The sequence below is a fragment of the Pristiophorus japonicus genome, chromosome 11 (genome assembly GCF_044704955.1).
Source record: "Pristiophorus japonicus isolate sPriJap1 chromosome 11, sPriJap1.hap1, whole genome shotgun sequence".
Classification (NCBI taxonomy): domain Eukaryota; kingdom Metazoa; phylum Chordata; class Chondrichthyes; family Pristiophoridae; genus Pristiophorus; species Pristiophorus japonicus.
In genome coordinates, this window is record NC_091987.1 from 87,623,105 (window position 1) to 87,643,221 (window position 20,117).

Genomic DNA, 20,117 nt, shown 5'->3' on the forward strand with positions numbered 1-20,117 from the left:
ATACAAAGATGGGTGGGAAAGCAAATTGTGAGGAGGATACAAAAAATCTGCAAAGGGATATAGACAGGCGAAGTGAGTGGGCAAAAATTTGGCAGATGGAGTATAATGTGGGAAAATGTGAGGTTATCCACTTTGACAGAAAAAATAGAAAAGCAAATTATAATTTAAATGGAGAAAAATTGCAAATTGCTGCAGTACAGAGGGACCTGGGGGTCCTTGTGCATGAAACACAAAAAGTTAGTATGCAGGTAAAGCAAGTAATCAGGAAGACAAATGGAAAGTTGGCTTTTATTGCAAGGGGGATAGAGTATAAAAGCAGAGAAGTCCTGCTACAATTGTACAGGGTATTGGTGAGTCCACACCTAGAGTACTGCATACAGTTTTGGTTTCTGTATTTAAGGAAGGATATACTTGCATTGGAGGCTGTTCAGAGAAGGTTCACTAGGTTGATTCTGGAAATGAGGGGGTTGACTTATGAAGATAGGTTGAGTAGGTTGGGCTTATACTCATTGGAGTTCAGAAGAATGAGAGGTGATCTTATCAAAAAATATAAGCTAATGAGGGGGCTGGACAAGGTGGATGCAGAGAGGATATTTCCACTCATATGGGAAACTAAAACTAGGGGACATAGTCTCAGAATAAGGGGCCGCCCATTTAACATAGAAACATAGAAAATAGGTGCAGGAGTAGGCCATTCAGCCCTTCAAGCCTGCACCACCATTCAATAAGATCATGGCTGATCATTCCCTCAGTACCCCTTTCCTGCTTTCTCTCCATACTCCTTGATCCCCTTAGCCGTAAGGGCCATATCTAACTCCCTCTTGAATATATCCAATGAACTGGCATCAACAACTCTCTGCGGCAGGGAATTCCACAGGTTAACAACTCTCTGAGTGAAGAAGTTTCTCCTCATCTTAGTCCTAAATGGCCTACCCCTTATCCTAAGACTGTGTCCCCTGGTTCTGTACTTCCCCAACATCGGGAACAATCTACCCGCATCTAACCTGTCCCGTCCCGTCAGAATCTTGTATGTTTCTATGAGATCCACTCTCGTCCTTCTAAACTCCAGTGTATAAAGGCCCAGTTGATCCAGTCTCTCCTCATATGTCAGTCCGGCCATCCCGGAAATCAGTCTGGTGAACCTTCGCTGCACTCCCTCAATAGCAAGAACGTCCTTCCTCAGATTAGGAGACCAAAATTGAACACAATATTCCAGGTGAGGCCTCACCAAGGCCCTGTACAACTGCAGTAAGACCTCCCTGCTCCTATACTCAAATCATCTAGCTATGAAGGCCAACATACCATTTGCCTTCTTTACCGCCTGCTGCACCTGTATGCCAACTTTCAAAGACTGATGAACCATGATACCCAGGTCTCATTGCACCTCCCCTTTTCCTAATCTGCCACCATTCAGATGTTTTTTCCCCCAAAGTGGATAACCTCACATTTATCCACATTATACTGCATCTGCCATGCATTTGCCCACTTACCTAACCTGTCTAACTCACCCTGCAGCCTCTTATCGTCCCCCTCACAGCTCACACCGCCACCCAGTTTAGTGTCATCTGCAAACTTGGAGATATTACTCAATTCCTTCATCCAAATCATTGATGTATATTGTAAAGAGCTGGGGTTCTAGCACTGAGTCACTGCCTGCCATTCTGAAAATGACCCGTTTATCCCGACTCTCTGCTTCCTGTCTGCCAACCAGTTCTATATCCACGTCAGTATATTACCCCCAATACCATGTGCTTTGATTTTGCACATCAATCTTTTGTGCGGGACCTTGTCAAAAGCCTTTTTAAAGTCCAAATACACCACATCCACTGGTTCTCCCTTGTCCACTCTACTAGTTACATCCTCAAAAAAAAACTGAAATGAGGAGGAGTTTCTTCTCTGAGGGTTGCAAATCTATGGAATTCTCTGCCCCAGAGAGCAGTGGAGGCTGGGACATTGAATATATTTAAGGTGGAGATAGACAGATTTTTGAGCGATAAGGGTTATGGAGAGCAGGCAGGGAACTGGAGCTGAGTCCATGATCAGATCAGCCATGAGGGGCCAAATGGCCTACTCCTGCTCCTATTTCTTATGTTCTTATGTAACACAAGTAATGACCATGCTGCACTTCTCCACATCAGTGGATCATCTTACTTGACTTAAGCAAAATAACTTCTAATGACTCTTCTGCATCCTAACCTTCTCAATCTTCTTTGGACCTGGCTAACCAAAGCCTACCCTCAGTGTCTATTTTAAAAACCTGACAGTCTATGATTTTTCACTTCTTTTGTTAATTCTGAACACAGGAAGTGAAAACTCACCAAACTGCCTGGGCAACTAACCTTGCTGAACTCAAATGAATTGAGTCATCTCAACCAGAATACACATGAATGACCATTAGAATGTCCAACTTTCTGAAGCATGTGGCTTCAGACACTCCAATTGAATCCTAATCTATATCTTATAGCTCTGCTGCCCTATGAATTTAACCCTTTAGAAAGTTTAACTCAACCATCGTCCAGCGATATCACTGAAGTACTGCACTGAAGTGTCAACTTTGGATTGGTGATAGCAGAAGATTCTAAATCAGAAGATTATGGACAATATAAAATTACATAGAAATTACTACATGGCAACAGGCTGTTTGGCTTAACTTTTGGAACTTACCCTCCACATGAGCAATAGTCTTAATCACATATGCCTGCTCTGATCTCATATCCCTTTGTTTTCCTTTCCTGCAATCACTTATTGATCTTAAATGTTATTCTCTACTTTAATCACAAAAAATTTTTGTTGTGCATTTAACAGCTTCACAACCTTCCGTAAAAAAGGTTTATCCTTCTCCCTGTCCTAAATCTCAATTTATATCTATGACCCTTGTTCTAAAGCCATCAACAAATGGAAACAGTCGGTTTCTATCTATTTGGTCCATCCCTTCATAATTTTAGACACCTCTGTCAAATCACTGCATAATCTCCTTTAACAAAAACAGCTCTAATATTTCAAGCATTAGTATTTGTATTTCCTCAATCCAGGCAGCATCCTAGTGATTCACCACAGTACCCTCTCTATTACCTTTAACCACATGTACACTGAGAACACCCAGCTCTCCTTCACCACCACCTCTCTCAACCACTCCACCGCCTCTGCATTGTCAGCCTACTTGTCCAACACCCAGTGCCACACAAGTTACAATTTCCTCCAGTTAAACATTGAGAAGATCAAATCCATTAGCTTCGGCCCCAGCACAAACTCTGTGCTCTTGCCACCGATACCATCCCCTTCCCTGGTTACTGTCTTGAGTTGAACCACTGTTCGCAACCTCGGTGACCTATTTGAGCCGAGCTGAGCTTCCAACCGCATACCCTCTCTATCACTAAGACCACCTACTTTTCCTCTAATATCACCTATTTCCACCCCTCCCTCAGCTCATTTGTTGGCGAAACCCTCATCCATGGCTTTATTACCTACAGATTTGACTATCCCACTGCTCTCCTGGCTGGCCTCCCATCCTCTTAAAAACTTTCAAAACTCTGTTGCCTGTATCCTAACCCGCACCAAATCCCGCTCACCCATCGACCAACATTGGCTCCAGGTCTCCCAACACCATCAATTTAAAATGTTCATCCTTGTGTTCAAATCCTTTCATGACTTTGTGCCTCCCTATTGCTGTACTTGCCTCCAGCCCTACAACCCTTTGCATTCTTCCAACAGTGGCCTCTTGTACGTCCCCACACCCTTCACCCCACCATTGCCGGCTGTGCGTTTCGGCCCTAAGCTCTGGAATTGTCTCCTTAAACTTTTCCTCCTCTCCATGACAATCTTCTCCTTTAAAATACTTCTTAAAACCCACCTCCGTGAACAAACATTTAGTCACCCCTCCTAATATCCCCTCCGGCTCGATATCAATTTTTGTCTGTGCTTCTGGAAGTTTTTCTATATTGAAAGCGCTATATTAATGCAAGTTATTCTTGTTGCTCTATAGTGTGGGACCTAAAACTACACACAGTATGCCAGCTGTGGTCATACTCAGCTCTTCCTTAGATTCAGCATTCCCAACTTTATATACTGTACCTAATGATCTGTACGACTCAGTACCATAACAAACAGTCCACTTACTTTTTGGACCATGAAAGTCGCAGGTTTGATTAACACATTCAAAGTAATATAGACTCATATGGAGAAATAATGAAAATATATTCTCAAGTAACTGAATTCATAATTTTGGCAACTTTATAAAGCTATCATATTTTAAATCAAATATAAATTACTGGGATGCTATATTAAGCGTTTAGCAAAGGTGATTGGAATTTTGTTTCAAAATTGGTACTTCGTTAGTGCACTAGCACAAATCAGAGATGGCTGCAGGTTCCAGGTCCACGACAATTTGTTCTCGATCTCAGCTCCTTCATGCAGTGAGGTACCGAGCAGAGTGCGGCATTTTCTAGCGATGAAGAATAAACATCAGAGAGAAATGCCATGTCTTGGACCGCTTGGCTGCCAGCTACAGGTGGCATGAAAGGAAGCCATGGACTTGATGTAAACATTAACTCAGGCAGATAGAGAACAGGGGAAACGTTATCTAAATACCTACACAATATTAATTAGTTGTTCTGTGAATGTTACAGAGATCAGGTCAATCAAATCATTAAAAAAAAAAAATAACTGCTGCAATTCAAATAAACTTTAGAACGGATTGTTCAGGCAAAGTTCGAGTATCAGATTTTAATTACGCTAAGGTCTTTTCACTTAATCTAAAAACCTCTGCTGTTCTGTAGCATTTCATTTCAGTGTGAAATCGAATAGTAATTGATGCTCACCTCAAATGAGTCCAATATATCTGACTGATTCAGCACGCGCTGCACTATTTGGGCAGCAAAGCTGATATTCTCTGGAGTCAGTTCATGTGGTTCTGAGGTAAGGATCTGAGCAGCGGTTGCAATTTTCAACAACTCATCTTCTGTAATATGCTTCATTGCCTGTTGATAGGACAAAGCTAATATTAATACAAATACTGATATATGAGCTCAACAAGTGATATGAAGCAACCAGGTTCATGGCACCATGGGTGGCTCTGCTGCGCAGAAGGGTGGGAAAAAGAGTGGGAGAGCTATAGTGATAGGTGACTCTATTGTAAGGGGAATAGATAGAGTTTCTGCGGCCGCAACCGAGACTCCAAGATGGTATGTTGCCTCCCTGGTGCAAGAGTCAAGGATGTCTCTGAGCGGCTGCAGAGCATTCTGGAGAGGGCGGGTGAACAGCCAGTTGTCGTGGTACATGTAGGTACCAACGATATAGGAAGAGGTCCTACAAGCTGAATTTAGGGAGCTAGGAGTTAAATTAAAAAGTAGGACCTCGAAGGTAGTAATCTCTGGATTGCTACCAGAGCCACGTGCTAATCAGAGTAGAGGAAGCAGGATAGTTAGAATAAATACGTGGCTTGAGCAGTGGTGCAAGAGGGAGGGATTCAAATTCCTGGGACATTGGAACCAGTTCTGGGGGAAGTGGGACCTGTACAAAAGGGACGTTCTGCATTTGGGCAGGACTGGAACTGATGTCCTGGGGGTAATATTTGCTAATGCAGTTCGGGAGTGTTTAAACTAATATGGCAGGGGGATGGGAACCTATACAGCGAGATAGGGCGAAGTAATATGGAGTCAGAAACAGATGGTAAAAAGCAATAGTGGAAGGCTGAGTAAACAAAGGCAAGAAATAAAAAGGGCCACACTATATCATAATTCTAAAAGGACAAAGGGTGTTTAAAAAAACAAGCCTGAAGGCTTTGTGTCTTAATGCAAGGAGTATCCGTAATAAGGTGGATGAATTAACTGTGCAAATAGATGTTAACAGATATGTAACAGATATGATGTGATTGGGATTACAGAGACATGGCTCCAGGATGATCAGGGCTGGGAACTCAACATCCATGGGTATTCAACAGTCAGGAAGGATAGAATAAAAGGAAAAGGAGGTGGGGTAGCATTGCTGGTTAAAGAGGAGCTTAATGCAATAGCTAGGAAGGACATTAGCTTGGATGATATGGAATCTATATGGGTAGAGCTGCAGAACACCAAAGGGCAAAAAACGTTAGTGGGAGTTGTGTACAGACCTCCAAACAGTAATAGTGATGTTGGGGAGGGCATCAAACAGGAAATTAGGGGTGCATGCAATAAAGGTGCAGCAGTTATCATGGGTGACTTTAATATGCATATAGATTGGGCTAACCAAACTGGAAGCAATACGGTGTAGAAGGATTTCCTGGAGTGCATAAGGGATGGTTTTCTAGACCAATATGTCGAGGAACCAACTAGGGGGGAGACCATCTTCGACTGGGTGTTGTGTAATGAGAGAGGATTAATTAGCAATCTCGTTGTGCGAGGCCCCTTGGGAAGGAGTGACAATAATATGGTGGAATTCTACATTAGGATGGAGAATGAAACAGTTAATTCAGAGACCATGGTCCAGAACTTTGAAGGTATGAGGTGTGAATTGGCTAGGATAGATTGGCGAATGATACTGAAGGGGTTGACTGTGGATGGGCAATGGCAGACATTTAGAGACCGCATGGATGAACTACAACAATTGTACATCCCTGTCTGGCGTAAAAATAAAAAAGGGAAGGTGGCTCAACTGTGGCTATCAAGGGAAATCAGGGATAGCATTAAAGCCAAGGAAGTGGCATACAAATTGGCCAGAAATAGCAGAGAACCCGGGGACTGGGAGAAATTTAGAACTCAGCAGAGGAGGACAAAGGGTTTGATTCGGGCAGAGAAAATAGAGTACGAGAGGAAGCTTGCAGGGAACATTAAGACGGATTGCAAAAGTTTCTATAGATATGTAAAGAGAAAAAGATTAGTAAAGACAAACATAGGTCCTCTGCAGTCAGAATCAGGGGAAGTCATAACGGAAGACCAATTGAACAAGTACTTTGGTTCGGTATTCACTAAGGAGGACACAAACAACCTTCCGGACATAAAAGGGGTGAGAGGGTCTAATAGAAGGAGGAACTGAGGGAAATCCTTATTCGTCGGGTAATTGTGTTGGGGAAATTGATGGGATTGAAGGCCGATAAATCCCCAGGGCCTGATGGACTGCATCCCAGAGTACTTAAGGAGGTGGCCTTGGAAATAGCGGATGCATTGACAGTCATTTTCCAACATTCCATTGACTCTGGATCAGTTCCTATGGAGTGGAGGGTAGCCAATGTAACCCCACTTTTTAAAAAAGGGAGAGAGAAAACAGGGAATTATAGACCGGTCAGCCTGACCTCAGTAGTGGGTAAAATGATGGAATCAATTATTAAGGATGTCATAGCAGTGCATTTGGAAAGAGGTGACATGATAGGTCCAAGTCAGCATGGATTTGTGAAAGGGAAATCATGCTTGACAAATCTTCTGGAATTTTTTGAGGATGTTTCCAGTAGAGTGGACAAGGGCGAACCAGTTGATGTGGTGTATTTGGACATTCAGAAGGCTTTCGACAAGGTCCCACACAAGAGATTAATGTGCAAAGTTAAAGCACGTGGGATTGGGGGTAGTGTGCTGACGTGGATTGAGAACTGGTTGGCAGACAGGAAGCAAAGAGTAGGAGTAAATGGGTACTTTTCAGAATGGCAGGCAGTGACTAGTGGGGTACTGCAAGGTTCTGTGCTGGGGCCCCAGCTGTTTACATTGTACATTAATGATTTAGACAAGGGGACTAAATGTAGTATCTCCAAATTTGCGCATGACACTAAGTTGGGTGGCAGTGTGAGCTGCGAGGAGGATGCAAGGAGGCTGCAGAGTGACTTGGATAGGTTAGGTGAGGGGGCAAATGCATGGCAGATGAAGTATAATGTGGATAAATGTGAGGTTATCCACTTTGGTGGTAAAAACAGAGAGAGAGACGATTATCTGAATGGTGACAGATTAGGAAAAGGGGAGGTACAACGAGACCTGGGTGTCATGGTACATTAGTCATTAAAGGTTGGCATGCAGGTACAGCAGGCGGTTAAGAAAGCAAATGGCATGTTGGCCTTCATAGCGAGGGAATTTGAGTACAGGGGCAGGGAGGTGTTGCTACAGTTGTACAGGGCCTTGATGAGGCCACACCTGGAGTATTGTGTGCAGTTTTGGTCTCCTAACTTGAGGAAGGACATTCTTGCTATTGCGGGAGTGCAGTGAAGCTTCACCAGACTGATTCCCGGGATGGCGGGACTGACATATCAAGAAAGACTGGATCAACTGGGCTTGTATTCACTGGAGTTCAGAAGAATGAGAGGGGATCTCATAGAAACGTTTACAATTCTGATGGGTTTAGACAGGTTAGATGCAGGAAGAATGTTCCCAATGTTGGGGAAGTCCAGAACCAGGGGTCACAGTCTAAGGATAAGGGGTAAGCCATTTAGGACCGAGATGAGGAGAAACTTCTTCACCCAGAGAGTGGTGAACCTGTGGAATTCTCTACCACAGAAAGTTGTTGAGGCCAATTCACTAAATATATTCAAAAAGGAGTTAGATGTAGTCCTTACTACTAGGGGGATCAAGGGGTATGGTGAGAAAGCAGGAATGGGGTACTGAAACTGCATGTTCAGCCATGAACTCATTGAATGGTGGTGCAGGCTAGAAGGGCCGAATGGCCTACTCCTGCACCTATTTTCTGTTTCTATGTTTCTAAATAGTTAAATACAGATAAGAAAAATAAAAAATGATATTAATGAGTGTTGCATAGATTCAAAAGCTCTTTGAGACTGGTTTAGTTTCATTGGTGTCTAATTGGAGGGTGTTCTTTAAAGGTAAGCTCTGATTGTTTTAGGTGTTAGCTTTGATCAGTGGTAGTACTCCCACCTGTAAATTGTAGATTCAAGTTCCAGTCCAGAAACTTGAGCACATAGGACTGGATTTTAGGCTTTTATGTTTTTGGGGCGATAATGGCGGAGGGACAGGAAAGTTAGCGGCCGGGAATAGTTTGCGCCTCAGTTATTAAGTTTGGTAGCTGGGACCTGCGTCAGGGGGTGCAGTGCTAAGGAAGTTGTTGTACACCTTTCGTGGCGTTAGGATGGGAAACTCCCGAGCTAAAGAGCTGACTGGAAGCGTCGGGGGGGCGGGGGGAACTAAAAAATAAAAACCCACAACAACATTCCCAAAACATTGCCCACGCCACCACAACACAAATCACTAAAAAAATTAAAAGAAAAAAACAATCACGCTTACTTTAGGCGTCCATTACTCACCTCTTCGCCGACGGATGGTTGGACCGCTTTGATTTCCCAGGCAGTCATTACGAGGCGCGCTTCCGGGCGGACGAGTCGGGCAGGAACTCAAACTTGTGCCAATGTCGCAACCAGGGGTGTTGCACACCGGCACAGGTCTTCTGGGCTGCGCTGCTCCACGCTGCCGCAAAACCGGAGCCGAGGATCACTGGAGGCTGACCGCCTGCCCAGGAGACCTCACCGCCGCCATTGTCGCCGCGCCGGGGCGAAAAACAGAGTGGAGAGGAGCCAAAAATCCAGCCCATAATCTAGTCTGACACATCAGTGCAATATTGTGGGTGCGCTGCATTGTCAGAGGTGCTGTCTTTCAGAGAGGACTATTTCTGTCTGGTCAATTGGACATAAAAGTGCTTTGAGATGTCCTGAGGATGTGAAAGATTCTATATAACTGTAAGTTTCTTCTTTCTTCACAACCAGGAAGAAGAGAAATCTCTAATAGATGTGCCATTGCTCTTTTTTGGGAAAACCTCTGTCACTGTGTGAACTTTTGTAGAGTTTTAATTTATTTTAGAGACAGTTTTATACATTTTCTGGGAACTATATAATTGGTAATTAAAGTATCTTGTTATATTGATGATGAAGCCACAATTCTGCATACTAACTAATACATTAAATTGTCCTCCAGTTAACAGAAGCTGATACCCTTTCAATTTTTGGCTCACCCTGACTGTGTTAATTAAGTATCACTGTTTCTTTTTACTTTGGCCTTTTTCTCCCCATTTCAGCTTCTGTTCCTTCTTTGCTTTGGCTAATAACTGGAGGCTCACACATAAAATATTACCTTCTCTATAAGGTTTTTTAAATTTTCATTGCAGTCTGTTAATGTGACATTTTGTAGACTGATGATTCCATTCTTCTCAGTGCACAGGCGTGTTGCTTTTGAAATATTTGCTGTTGAGATATAAATGGAATTTAAACAAAAAGTTAGTAATTCATTGTCTTAACACCAAGGTACAGTCTGTCAGGGAAAAATATGATCATATGACAATATGAAAAATGGTGCTTATGTCTGAAGTTACTTTAATATAATATATTAGATCGTGTAAGCATGACTGTTTTTATATTGCAACCTATAAGCACTACTGCAATACAATTTTTCACTAAGATTCCGACAAATATTTTGAGTTATAAATGGTTCAGGGGTTAGCAAAGCCACCGGTCACAAAGTCCTAACCAGTGAAGAGCCTCATATATGTCTGTACATAATCACCCATTAGTTCAATTTCACTTGTTCCCCTTGATTCCTGAAATGCAAAATAACGAGTGCTGTATATGTGGGTTAAGTACTCGGGTGAAGAGGTGTTCATATGAAAAACAGAGATACATTAACACGTTTGACATGTGACAGATAAGAACCTAATATTCTAATGTAATAAAAGTCCAAATTATGTGGATTTTATTTTATGCAAGATATATAATAAAGAAACTTGTATCTAAAGTAACTGTTGTTGATTTAAGATATTGGACAAAACATCACAAACAAGAGATTAACATACCATTTAAAGTGTATGGCTCACATTCTTCTTCAGAGTAGCCATACTGCCCCACCAAAATTTGATTGAATGTAAACAGTCCCTCAGAGGAATTGTACTTACTTCTTTCACAGAAATTTGCTGCAAGGAAATCAAATGAAATTCTCTTAAGATGGTACAGAGGCAAACCTTGTCATTGATTTATTTAAATAAATTATTATAATTTATTACCATGTCATCAATTTACACTTGTTATTGTATAATTACTAACTGCTCCAACAGCTAGTTCAATGTAATTTTAACCAAAATTTGAGTAATTGTCTACAATTTACCATCATAGTCACTTGTGAAATAGGAAAGATCAGATATACAAACCAATCTCGCAATGATTTCCTTTCCACTCATCTGAACAAATACAGATTTCATTCTCACAGGTTCCATTGTTTTGGCAGCAACATGAATGTAGGATGGCGGATGGAATTGATGGTGGTTTTACGGAAGGATCTAAAAATTAACAAAATATAGTATTTAAAATGGGAAATGTGTTTTAAGGATTTTGGCTTTTGAATCTGATAGCTGAGCTATAAATTCCACTCTTTTTCAACAGAATGTTTAAAGGAAAGAGTTTTCTCCATTTCCAAAACCTTAGCACCTGGGTACATTTAACTGTTCTATGAAAGTAATACCCTTGCTGTTCCTTCTTAGGCCACAGAATCTTGGAGGTGATGGTGTTCCCATGTGCCTGCTGCCCATGTCCTTTTAAGTGGTAGAGGTCGCGGGTTTGGGAGGTGCTGCTGAAGAAGCCTTGGCAAGTTGCTGCAGTGCATCTTGTAGATCGTACACACTGCAACTATGGTACGCCAGTTGTGGAGGGAGTGATTGCTTAAGGTGGTGGATGGGGTACCAAACAAGCAGGCTGCTTTGTCCTGGATGGTGTTGAGCTTCTTGAGTGCTGTTGGAGCTGCACTCATCCAGGTAAGTTGAGAGTATTCCATCACACTCCTGACTTGTGCCGTGTAGATGGTAGAAAGGCTTTGGGGAGTCGAGGTGAGACAGTAGGGAGAAAGGTGGGGTGGGGGGGGGGGGCGCAATCATGTCTTTTTGTACATTAGAGTGCTCAAATGGGCTACTGTAAAAAAAAATAAAATAAAAAATTAGCTGAGGGCAAAGATTTCTTTTTAAATGAATGGACTCTTATTTGCATGTCGTTATTTGTTATTTGTGGTCGTGAAAGGCGCTAAATAAATTCAAGTCTTTCTTTCTTCTTTCTTTCCCAATAGCTGTAATCTCTCAATTCTGGTACCACCATGTAAATTATTTTGTATTTTCTCCAGTGCTTTAAAGTCCTTTTTATAGTATGGAGACCAAAATTATGCACAATATTTTAAGTACCCTTGTCTACTCTTCAAAGAATTCTATCAGGTTAGTTAAGCATCACTTAGCCTTTCAGAATCCATGCAGACTATTTTTATTATATTTCCTGGCTTGAGATACTCTTCTATCATTTCTTTTAGTGTAGATTCCAGTATCTTTCCTATCACTGACGTTAAGCAGACTGTTCTATAGTTCCCAGGCTTTGTTCTATCTCCCCTTCTGTATATAGGAGCAACATTAGCTGTCCACTTTCTCCTTCCCAGTCTCCTTGAGTATGCATGGGTGCATACCACCTGGACCTGGGGTTTTATCCTCTTTTCGTTTTACAAGTTTGTTGCTTATTTTCTCCCTTTCTATCCCAACTGTAGTGATCTTTTTAAGACCATCCTGTAGTGAAGTGTCTTCAGTGAAAACTGAGGCGAAGTGGTTATTCAATGCTTCTGCCATTTCTCTGTCATTACCTGTGAGTTTAACTTGCTCATCCTGTAGTGACCCTATCCCTACTTTAATTTTACTTTTGTTATGTTTAACGCGCTATTATTTCTTTTTATATTCCTCAATAATTTAATTTAGTAATTTTTCCTCTGCCTTCCAGATAGTTTTTTAAAAAATTTATCTGCTAAATTCTTATTTGCTTTTGTCCTCCTTTCCTTCAGTATCTAAGCATTTCTTATACGCCTTTTACTTGAGATTCAATTTTCCCTTTAGTTCTTTATTCATTTATAGTGTCCCATCATTAGCTTGCTTGTATTTAGCTTTTAGGAGAATGCATTTCTCTTGAACTCTATTGATTACCCTTTTAAAGATTCCCCACTGTTTTTCTGATTTGTTTTTTAAGATTTTCTCTCAGTTTACCTTCTTTCGTTCCACCCTCATGTCCTCGTAGTTTGCTCTTTTCCAATCTATTACCTTAGTCTTTGTCCTACTTGTGTCACTCTCGATCCTACTCGTGAACCTTACTATGTTGTCATCACTATTACTAAGATGCTCTCCTACTCTTACCCACACAAGAGATTAGTGTGAAAAATTAAAACACATGGTATTGGGGGTAATGTATTGACATGGATAGAGAACTGGTTGGCAGACAGGAAGCAAAGAGTGGGAATAAACGGGTCCTTTTCAGAATGGCAGGCAGTGACTAGTGGGGTACCGCAAGGTTCAGTGCTGGGACCCCAGCTATTTACAATATACATTAATGATTTAGACAAAGGAATTGAATGTAATATCTCCAAGTTTGCAGATGACACTAAGCTGGGTGGCAGTGTGAGCTGTGAGGAGGATGCTAAGAGGCTGCAGGGTGACTTGGACAAGTTAGGTGAGTGGGCAAATGCATGGCAGAGGCAGTATAATGTAGATAAATGTGAAGTTATCCACTTTGGTGGCAAAAACAGGAAGACAGAATATTATCTGAATGGTGACAGATTAGGAAAAGGGGAAGTGCAACGAGACCTGGATGTTATGGTACATCAGTCTTTGAAAGTTGGCATGCGGGTACAGCAGGCAGTGAAGAAGGCAAATGGCATGCTGGCCTTCATAGCGAGAGGATTTGAGTATAGAAGCAGGGAGGTCTTACTGCAGTTGTACAGGGCCTTGGTGAGGCCACACCTTGAATATTGTGTACAGTTTTGGTCTCCTAATCTGAGGAAGGACATTCTTGCTATTGAGGGAGTGTAGCGAAGGTTCACCAGACTGATTCCCGGGATGGCAGGACTGACATATGAAGAAAGACTGGATCGACTAGGCTTATATTCACTGGAATTTAGAAGAATGAGAGGGTAGCTCATAGAAACATATAAAATTCTGACGGGATTGGACAGGTTAGATGCAGGAAGAATGTTCCCGATGTTGGGGAAGTCCAGAACCAGGGGTCACAGTCTAAGGCTAAGGGGTAAGCCATTTAGGTCCGAGATGAGGAAAAACTTCTTCACTCAGAGAATTGTGAACCAGTGGAATTCTTTACCACAGAAAGTTGTTGAGGCCAGTTCGTTAGATATATTCAAACGGGAGTTAGATGTGGCCCTTACGGCTAAAGGGATCAAGGGTTTTGGAGAGAAAGCAGGAATGGGGTACTGAAGTTGCATGATCAGCCATGATCATATTGAATGGTGGTGCAGACTCGAAGGGCCGAATGGCCTGCTCCTGCACCTATTTTCTATGTTTCTATGTGCTACCAAGCTCTTTACCTCCATTTGATTATTTTCAGGACGAAGCAAGTAATCAGCATGAAGCGGCTTCTACCTTCTTTGTAATCAACAATAAAAACTTGCATTCACATTGCACCTTTAACGTAGTAAAATGTCCCAAGGCGTTTCACAGAAGCGCTTTCCAACAAGATTTGACATCAAGCTACATAAGAAGATATTAGGACAGGTGACCAAAAGCTTGGTCAAAGAGATAGGCTTTAAGGAGTGTCTAAAAGGACGATAGAGATGCGGAGAAGTTTAGGGAGGGAATTCTGGAGCTTAGGGCCTCGGCAACTGAAGGTACAGCCACCAATAGTGGAGCGATGAAAATCAGGGATGAACAAGAGGCCAGAATCGGAAGAGCGCAGAGATGTCAGAGGATTGTAGGGCTGGAGAAGGTTACAGAGATAAGGAGATCAAAAAGTATTTGTATACCAAGCAGCAATATGTACCCTCTCCAGTATATGGAAAACAAGTTAGCAAATATGAAACATGAGACGCATGTCCCTGCATGCAGTCGCCAAGTTTAAAGGGATCAGTTACATCTCAGAAATAGAGATGAAAATATAAGGATTTGAATCTTTATATGAATTTGTCTAGTTTATTAATTAACTCCCTCCTTCCTATCTTAAATGTATTTATATCCTATTTGATCTCTTCTTCGAATGTTATGTCCACCTTGTTAGTCTCCCTGGTAAAAACAGAGACAAAGGCCTGAATTTTAATACTTGGTGTGTTGGGAGCGGGCGGGGAGGGGGGAGGGGGTGGGGGTGGGGAGGGGGAGTGGGGGTGGGGAGGGGAGGGAGTGGGAGTGGGGGTGGGGTGGGGGGTGGGAGGGGGAGTGGGGGTGGGAAGGGCGGGCTCAGAAGCGGTTGGGAAACCTGGGAGAATGGATTTCCTGCAAGCCTTGATGAATTTAACAGGGCCTGATTTGCATTTGAAACCTTTTGGCTGGATTTTACCAACCTCGGTGGGTCCATGGCGGGCGACGTGGGTTCCAGCCTTGCTGCCGACTCCAGCTCGCTGTCCAAAATGATTTTCCCCTGATTAGTCTTGTTAAGCCCGTCCAGCGTGTTTCCCAGCCAATTGAAGAAAGTGGATCTGATGGCTTCATTTGATGACACATCATCAGCCAATTTCCTTAAAGGGACCATGCACTCATTTATTTTGACATTTGTGCTGTTAGTGTTCTACAGCATTGAGGTGCTGCAAACACTGACAATCACTGCACAAAGGTGCACAGCTGCACCCAGGCTCTCCACTGACTCCCTCCATATGTTTATGGAAGGAGTGACATCTTGCAGGGAGGTTTTCTTCCCTTCCAATGGGCAGAAGAGTCCTTCCCAGGAAATCAATGCAGCCTGGTTGCACATTACACAGGAGGGCACAAGCAGGGATGTTGTCAGGAGGACCAGGTTGCAGTGGCGCAAACTTTCAATGATCTCCGTGGATCATGAAACGTTAGTACAAAGCCACACTCATTCTCATCCTGCTGTGCTACTCATCACATCCCCATCACTCTGCCTTCCCTACTGTACTCCTTCACATCCTTACGCCAACTTCCCTTGCACCTCCAGCCATCCCTCTCTATCTACATTATCACTTCCCCATCTCGCTAGCCACCCCTCAAACTCACCCTCATCCTAGTGCAATCATACCAACTAACAACACACAAGGGTAGGCACTTGGGCATTTTAGGCACTGTTCATGTAAAGTTTCTGTTAATGTGGTGTCAAACATTGAAACCTTTATTTTGAACACTTTGTGTTCTTGAACAGATTTGTGTGTACCTTTGGAAGTGGCTTAGTGAGTTGTAGTGAATGGTGAGACATAACGGTACCCCCCACAATAGTGACGAGTGTGAAAGGAATGGCTTGGGCACTGTAGAGATGTTTTATGGTGTTGCTGTGGGGTGGTACAAACCTGGCGCATCATGTGGCAGCCAGGGCGTACAGCGTCAAGTGAAGTAAATCTGGCCATGGTGAGGCCATCCCTGGCAGCAATGTGATCAGGTGCCGATGTCGTGACCTGTGCAGCATCAGGTGATTGCAGAGAAGGTTGGTGTTGTTGGTGGTGCTGGTGTGCCTGGTGCTGCTGATCATAGTGAGATTCTGAGGACTAAGGTGAGATAGTTTCAAGGTCACCAATGCTGATCGAATAGATGGCAGGTGAAGTAGAGATGACAGAAGCGATCTGCCAATTTTGGGAGAGGTAATAAGGTCAGACTGGGTGGAGACTTGTGTAAAGACTTGCAGTATTCTGACTCTGTAATCGAAATGAAGTTTAGAGAAGCTCGTGGCTCAGGGAAGATATCTGATTTAGCGGGGAGCTTTGCCTTGATGTTTGAAGCTGTCAACTCATCAGCTGAATGAAAGAATGGCAAGTCACCTTCCGCCTCAGCGTCACTGATGAGGCCTAGCGGGAAACTGGTGGGTGATCTGTCAAAATCAAAAAGCTAGGAAAAAAGCATTGTTAAGTGGCTTTAATGATTTCAATTGCTTCCCCCACTGTTGCGTGTCGGGTCTGCTCAGTGTTGGTCGACCGACATTTGGGAAATGCGCGTGGTAGCGGGTTGACAGTGGGATTCTGACCCGCTGCCAAAAAAAAAACATTTTCCCATTCGACCCGCCACCAATTGTGCCCGCTGACCTCTGGAAAATTCCACTATTTGTTTTTCACCCGCAGTCAGCCAGACAGAGAGGCAGGCGGATAGGCCTGCGGCACTAGGCTGCAGAAAGGAGGGAGGGATTGTGTGAGGGCTGTGGGCTGATCGAGAGGGGGCAGGAGGAACAGTGTGTAGAGCCGGGAGCTGATCAGGGTGCCAGAGGAGGATCGTAGGGAGGCCTGTGGAGCATCGGGAGGGAGGCAGACATCATCGGGGTGTTGGAAGAGCATTGGTAGGTGGAGAGGGGAGGCCGGGAGGCGATCAAAGACCTGGTGGGGATGAGGAGTGAATTGGAGGCTGGGGGAAGGGCGAGGGGGGATCGGAGGCTTTGTGGGGGATCCACTGGGAGGATAGATGCACCAACGTCAGTGTTCTCGATCAGGCCAACATCCCCAGCATTGAAGCACTGACCACACTTGACCAGCTCGTTGCGTGGGCCACATTGTCCACATGCCCGACACGAGACTCCCAAAGCAAGCGATCTACTCGGAACTCCTACACAGCAAGCGTTCCCCAGGTGGGCAGAGGAAATGTTTCAAGGACACCCTCAAAGCCTCCTTGATAAAATGCAACATCCTCACCAACACCTGGGAGTCCCTGGCCAAATACCGCCCTAAGTGGAGGAAGAGCATCCGGGAGGACACTGAGCACCTCAAGTCTCGTCGCCAAGAGCATGCAGAAAACCAAACGCAGGCAGCGGAAAGAGCATGCAGCAAATCAGTCACACCCACCCCTTTCCTTCAACAACTGTCTGTCCCACCTGTGACAGTAATTCCTATATTGGACTGTACAGTCAGGAGAACTCACTTTTAAAGTGGAAGCAAGTCTTCCTCGATTTCGAGGGACTGCCTATGATGATGATGGGGGGTCTCCAATCATGGTGGGTGGGTTAGGCAGGGACGCTGGATCCAAGAAGTAAGTGTAAAAGGCAAATACATCCCGGATTCAGCGGACCATGCCTTCCATTAGTTGCCAGGTTTCACAAAGCCTGCAAAACTTGACCAGCCACTTTTAAAATTTAAATGATGTTTAAATCTGAGGCACACCAGCCTCACTTTCATATTTAAATTGGCAACCCACCGCCTGGCAGTGGGTTGGCCGGCCGGCCGCCCGCCCTCCCCCTTTAAACCTGGAAGTGGGCTGGTTGGAGGTGGATTCTGGTCAGGATTCAGACCTTTAATACTTTAACCTCGTACCCGACCCCAACCCACCTGTGTTTTGGGGGTTAAAATTCCCTCCAAAGTAACTATTTAATATTTATGACATTTCTTTGTCGTTATCTGTGAGTTTTTCTTGTGAATTCCTTAGTGGAACTATCCCTATCATAATTTTCCTTTTGTTATTTATATGTCCATTGCATATTTTACTATTTTTTAAATTGTTTGATAATTTAATTTTGTAATTTTGAAATGATGTAAGTAGCTAATGTAAGGTTCAAAGGTGCACCAGAACACTCGAGTTCTGTGTCGTAAACAAACCTTTGGAGTTACATTTATGCCATTAAACCACTCAAGTGTGTTAGCTCATGCTTTGTAACACATTTCCAGCAATATTCTCATCTCAGCATTTGATTAAGTATATACTGCATTTGAATCGCCACCTAATTCAGAAATACTCTTTATATTGCATCTTTAGCACTTACGCTGTGTCATGAGTTTTCATATGCTGGAATAAAACTTGAAGTGTAACATTTTTGTTAATAGCACAGGCGGATAGCCCAGCGTACAGCTGGGGAGCTTGAATTAGAAGAGACACTAACATTCACCCAAAGCAATGTCCACCTGGTGTCTAGGACTAGCATTGATTTGGCTTTGCACCAGTGGAACTACAAATGCCACTTCTGCAAAGCCCACTTTTAATTAACTTTTCTTTAAAGTTTGAATGCAAGATGCCCTCCAGTACTGCACTGACTGCACTGTCAGCTCTTCCCAATCAGCAAAAATCTCACTGGTGTTCAGAGGCTGATGAGTGGAGCTCTGTTTATGCATTTGAGTGAACAGTCATGGTTCTTTCTTTACATCGTTTCACAAACACTGTTGATAATATGCAAGCCCCGATTTTAACCCTGCCCACCCTGCCCCATGCGAGCTGCTACAATGGCTCATAAAGCCGCTTCGTAGGACTACCAATACTGCAGAGGAGTGCAACAATGAAAAACACATGAAGACAAGGAGCAGAATTGACTAACTCAGTGAGATGCTCGGAGAAACTTATAGAGTGCGGATAGGTCCGGGGGTGCCTTTCAGTATGCGCCAGCTCCATTTCCGAACTGTGATGGCAAGTGTGTTTCATAACTTTGTAATCAGGAAAAGACAGATGGCAGAGACTCTTATGGCAACATTGCTGATTCTTTACATCCAGCCCATGAAGAACAGGAAGTAGGTGCAGTGGCGATGGCTGCTGAAAGGCAGACTCATTTGGCTCACCATTTTATTTGGAAGTCTTAGCTCATCAAAGTGATGCTCCTTACACCCTGATCCTGGGTCTCAATGTCAGCACATTATCTGTTCCTCATTGTCATACAAGAGAACCATACACCAAACAGACCTTGGGAAAAATATTCCAGTGATTTGCTACAACAATGAATGAAAACATCATTTGGTTCTGTCACTATGCACACACCTTGTGACCATGCAAGCTTTTTACCCAATCTGACTCTTTTAAATGTCACCTGAGGGCATGAAGAGCTTTAAACTGCTACTGCAAAATAATATGAGCTTCTTGGGATGGGGCTCTTCATCCAAGGCCCCTAATTCCTAGGATGGACACAGGACAGGCTGACTCTTTGTCAATGGGCTCCTTGGCAGCCTGGTCCTGCGAGGAGCTGCGGAAGTGCACCTCTGTTTTAATCTCCTGAGAGGAAGCAAGCTGTGAGACACAGCCACACATCAGCTTCTCCACTGATACGAGGAACAGGAGTCAGGGGGAAAATGTACATCACATAATTAGAAAGATCCTAACATCACTGGGAGAGGGTCAGCTAAATATCCTTTAGTCTTTCTGAGAGGCTGCCCTACATACTTTACAATCAGGTTGACAGTGAAATCTCCAGACAGGCCCCTTGGCTCAGTCATCATTCAATGTCACCACATTGCTCTTGTGAGATCATTGAACCTTTCTCTGCATTGAACCCAAGTCCTGGTGTTGTTGCTGGTAGCAGTGACCCTTTCAGACAT

The 20,117-nt window shown here is 43.5% G+C and overlaps 1 protein-coding gene and 1 long non-coding RNA gene across 3 annotated transcripts in view; one reads left to right on the top strand and one right to left on the bottom strand.

Annotated features, from left to right (window-relative positions):
* LOC139276150 (uncharacterized) overlaps positions 1-14,805 on the top strand; it is a 35,760-nt gene extending 20,955 nt beyond the window's left edge. The window contains exons 2-3 of the long non-coding RNA XR_011595826.1: positions 11,425-11,694; positions 14,297-14,805. This is a non-coding gene — a long non-coding RNA (uncharacterized lncRNA). The remainder of the gene's footprint in view (positions 1-11,424; positions 11,695-14,296) is intronic.
* Positions 1-20,117, bottom strand: part of adgrg7.1 (adhesion G protein-coupled receptor G7, tandem duplicate 1) — a 103,369-nt gene that overhangs the window by 42,496 nt on the left and 40,756 nt on the right. For both annotated transcript variants that reach the window (XM_070893683.1, XM_070893684.1), the window contains exons 2-5: positions 11,095-11,223; positions 10,744-10,860; positions 10,029-10,138; positions 4,818-4,976 (exon numbers count right to left, since the gene is read on the bottom strand). In XM_070893683.1, the coding sequence (XP_070749784.1) occupies positions 4,818-4,976; positions 10,029-10,138; positions 10,744-10,860; positions 11,095-11,223 (515 nt within the window). The remainder of the gene's footprint in view (positions 1-4,817; positions 4,977-10,028; positions 10,139-10,743; positions 10,861-11,094; positions 11,224-20,117) is intronic.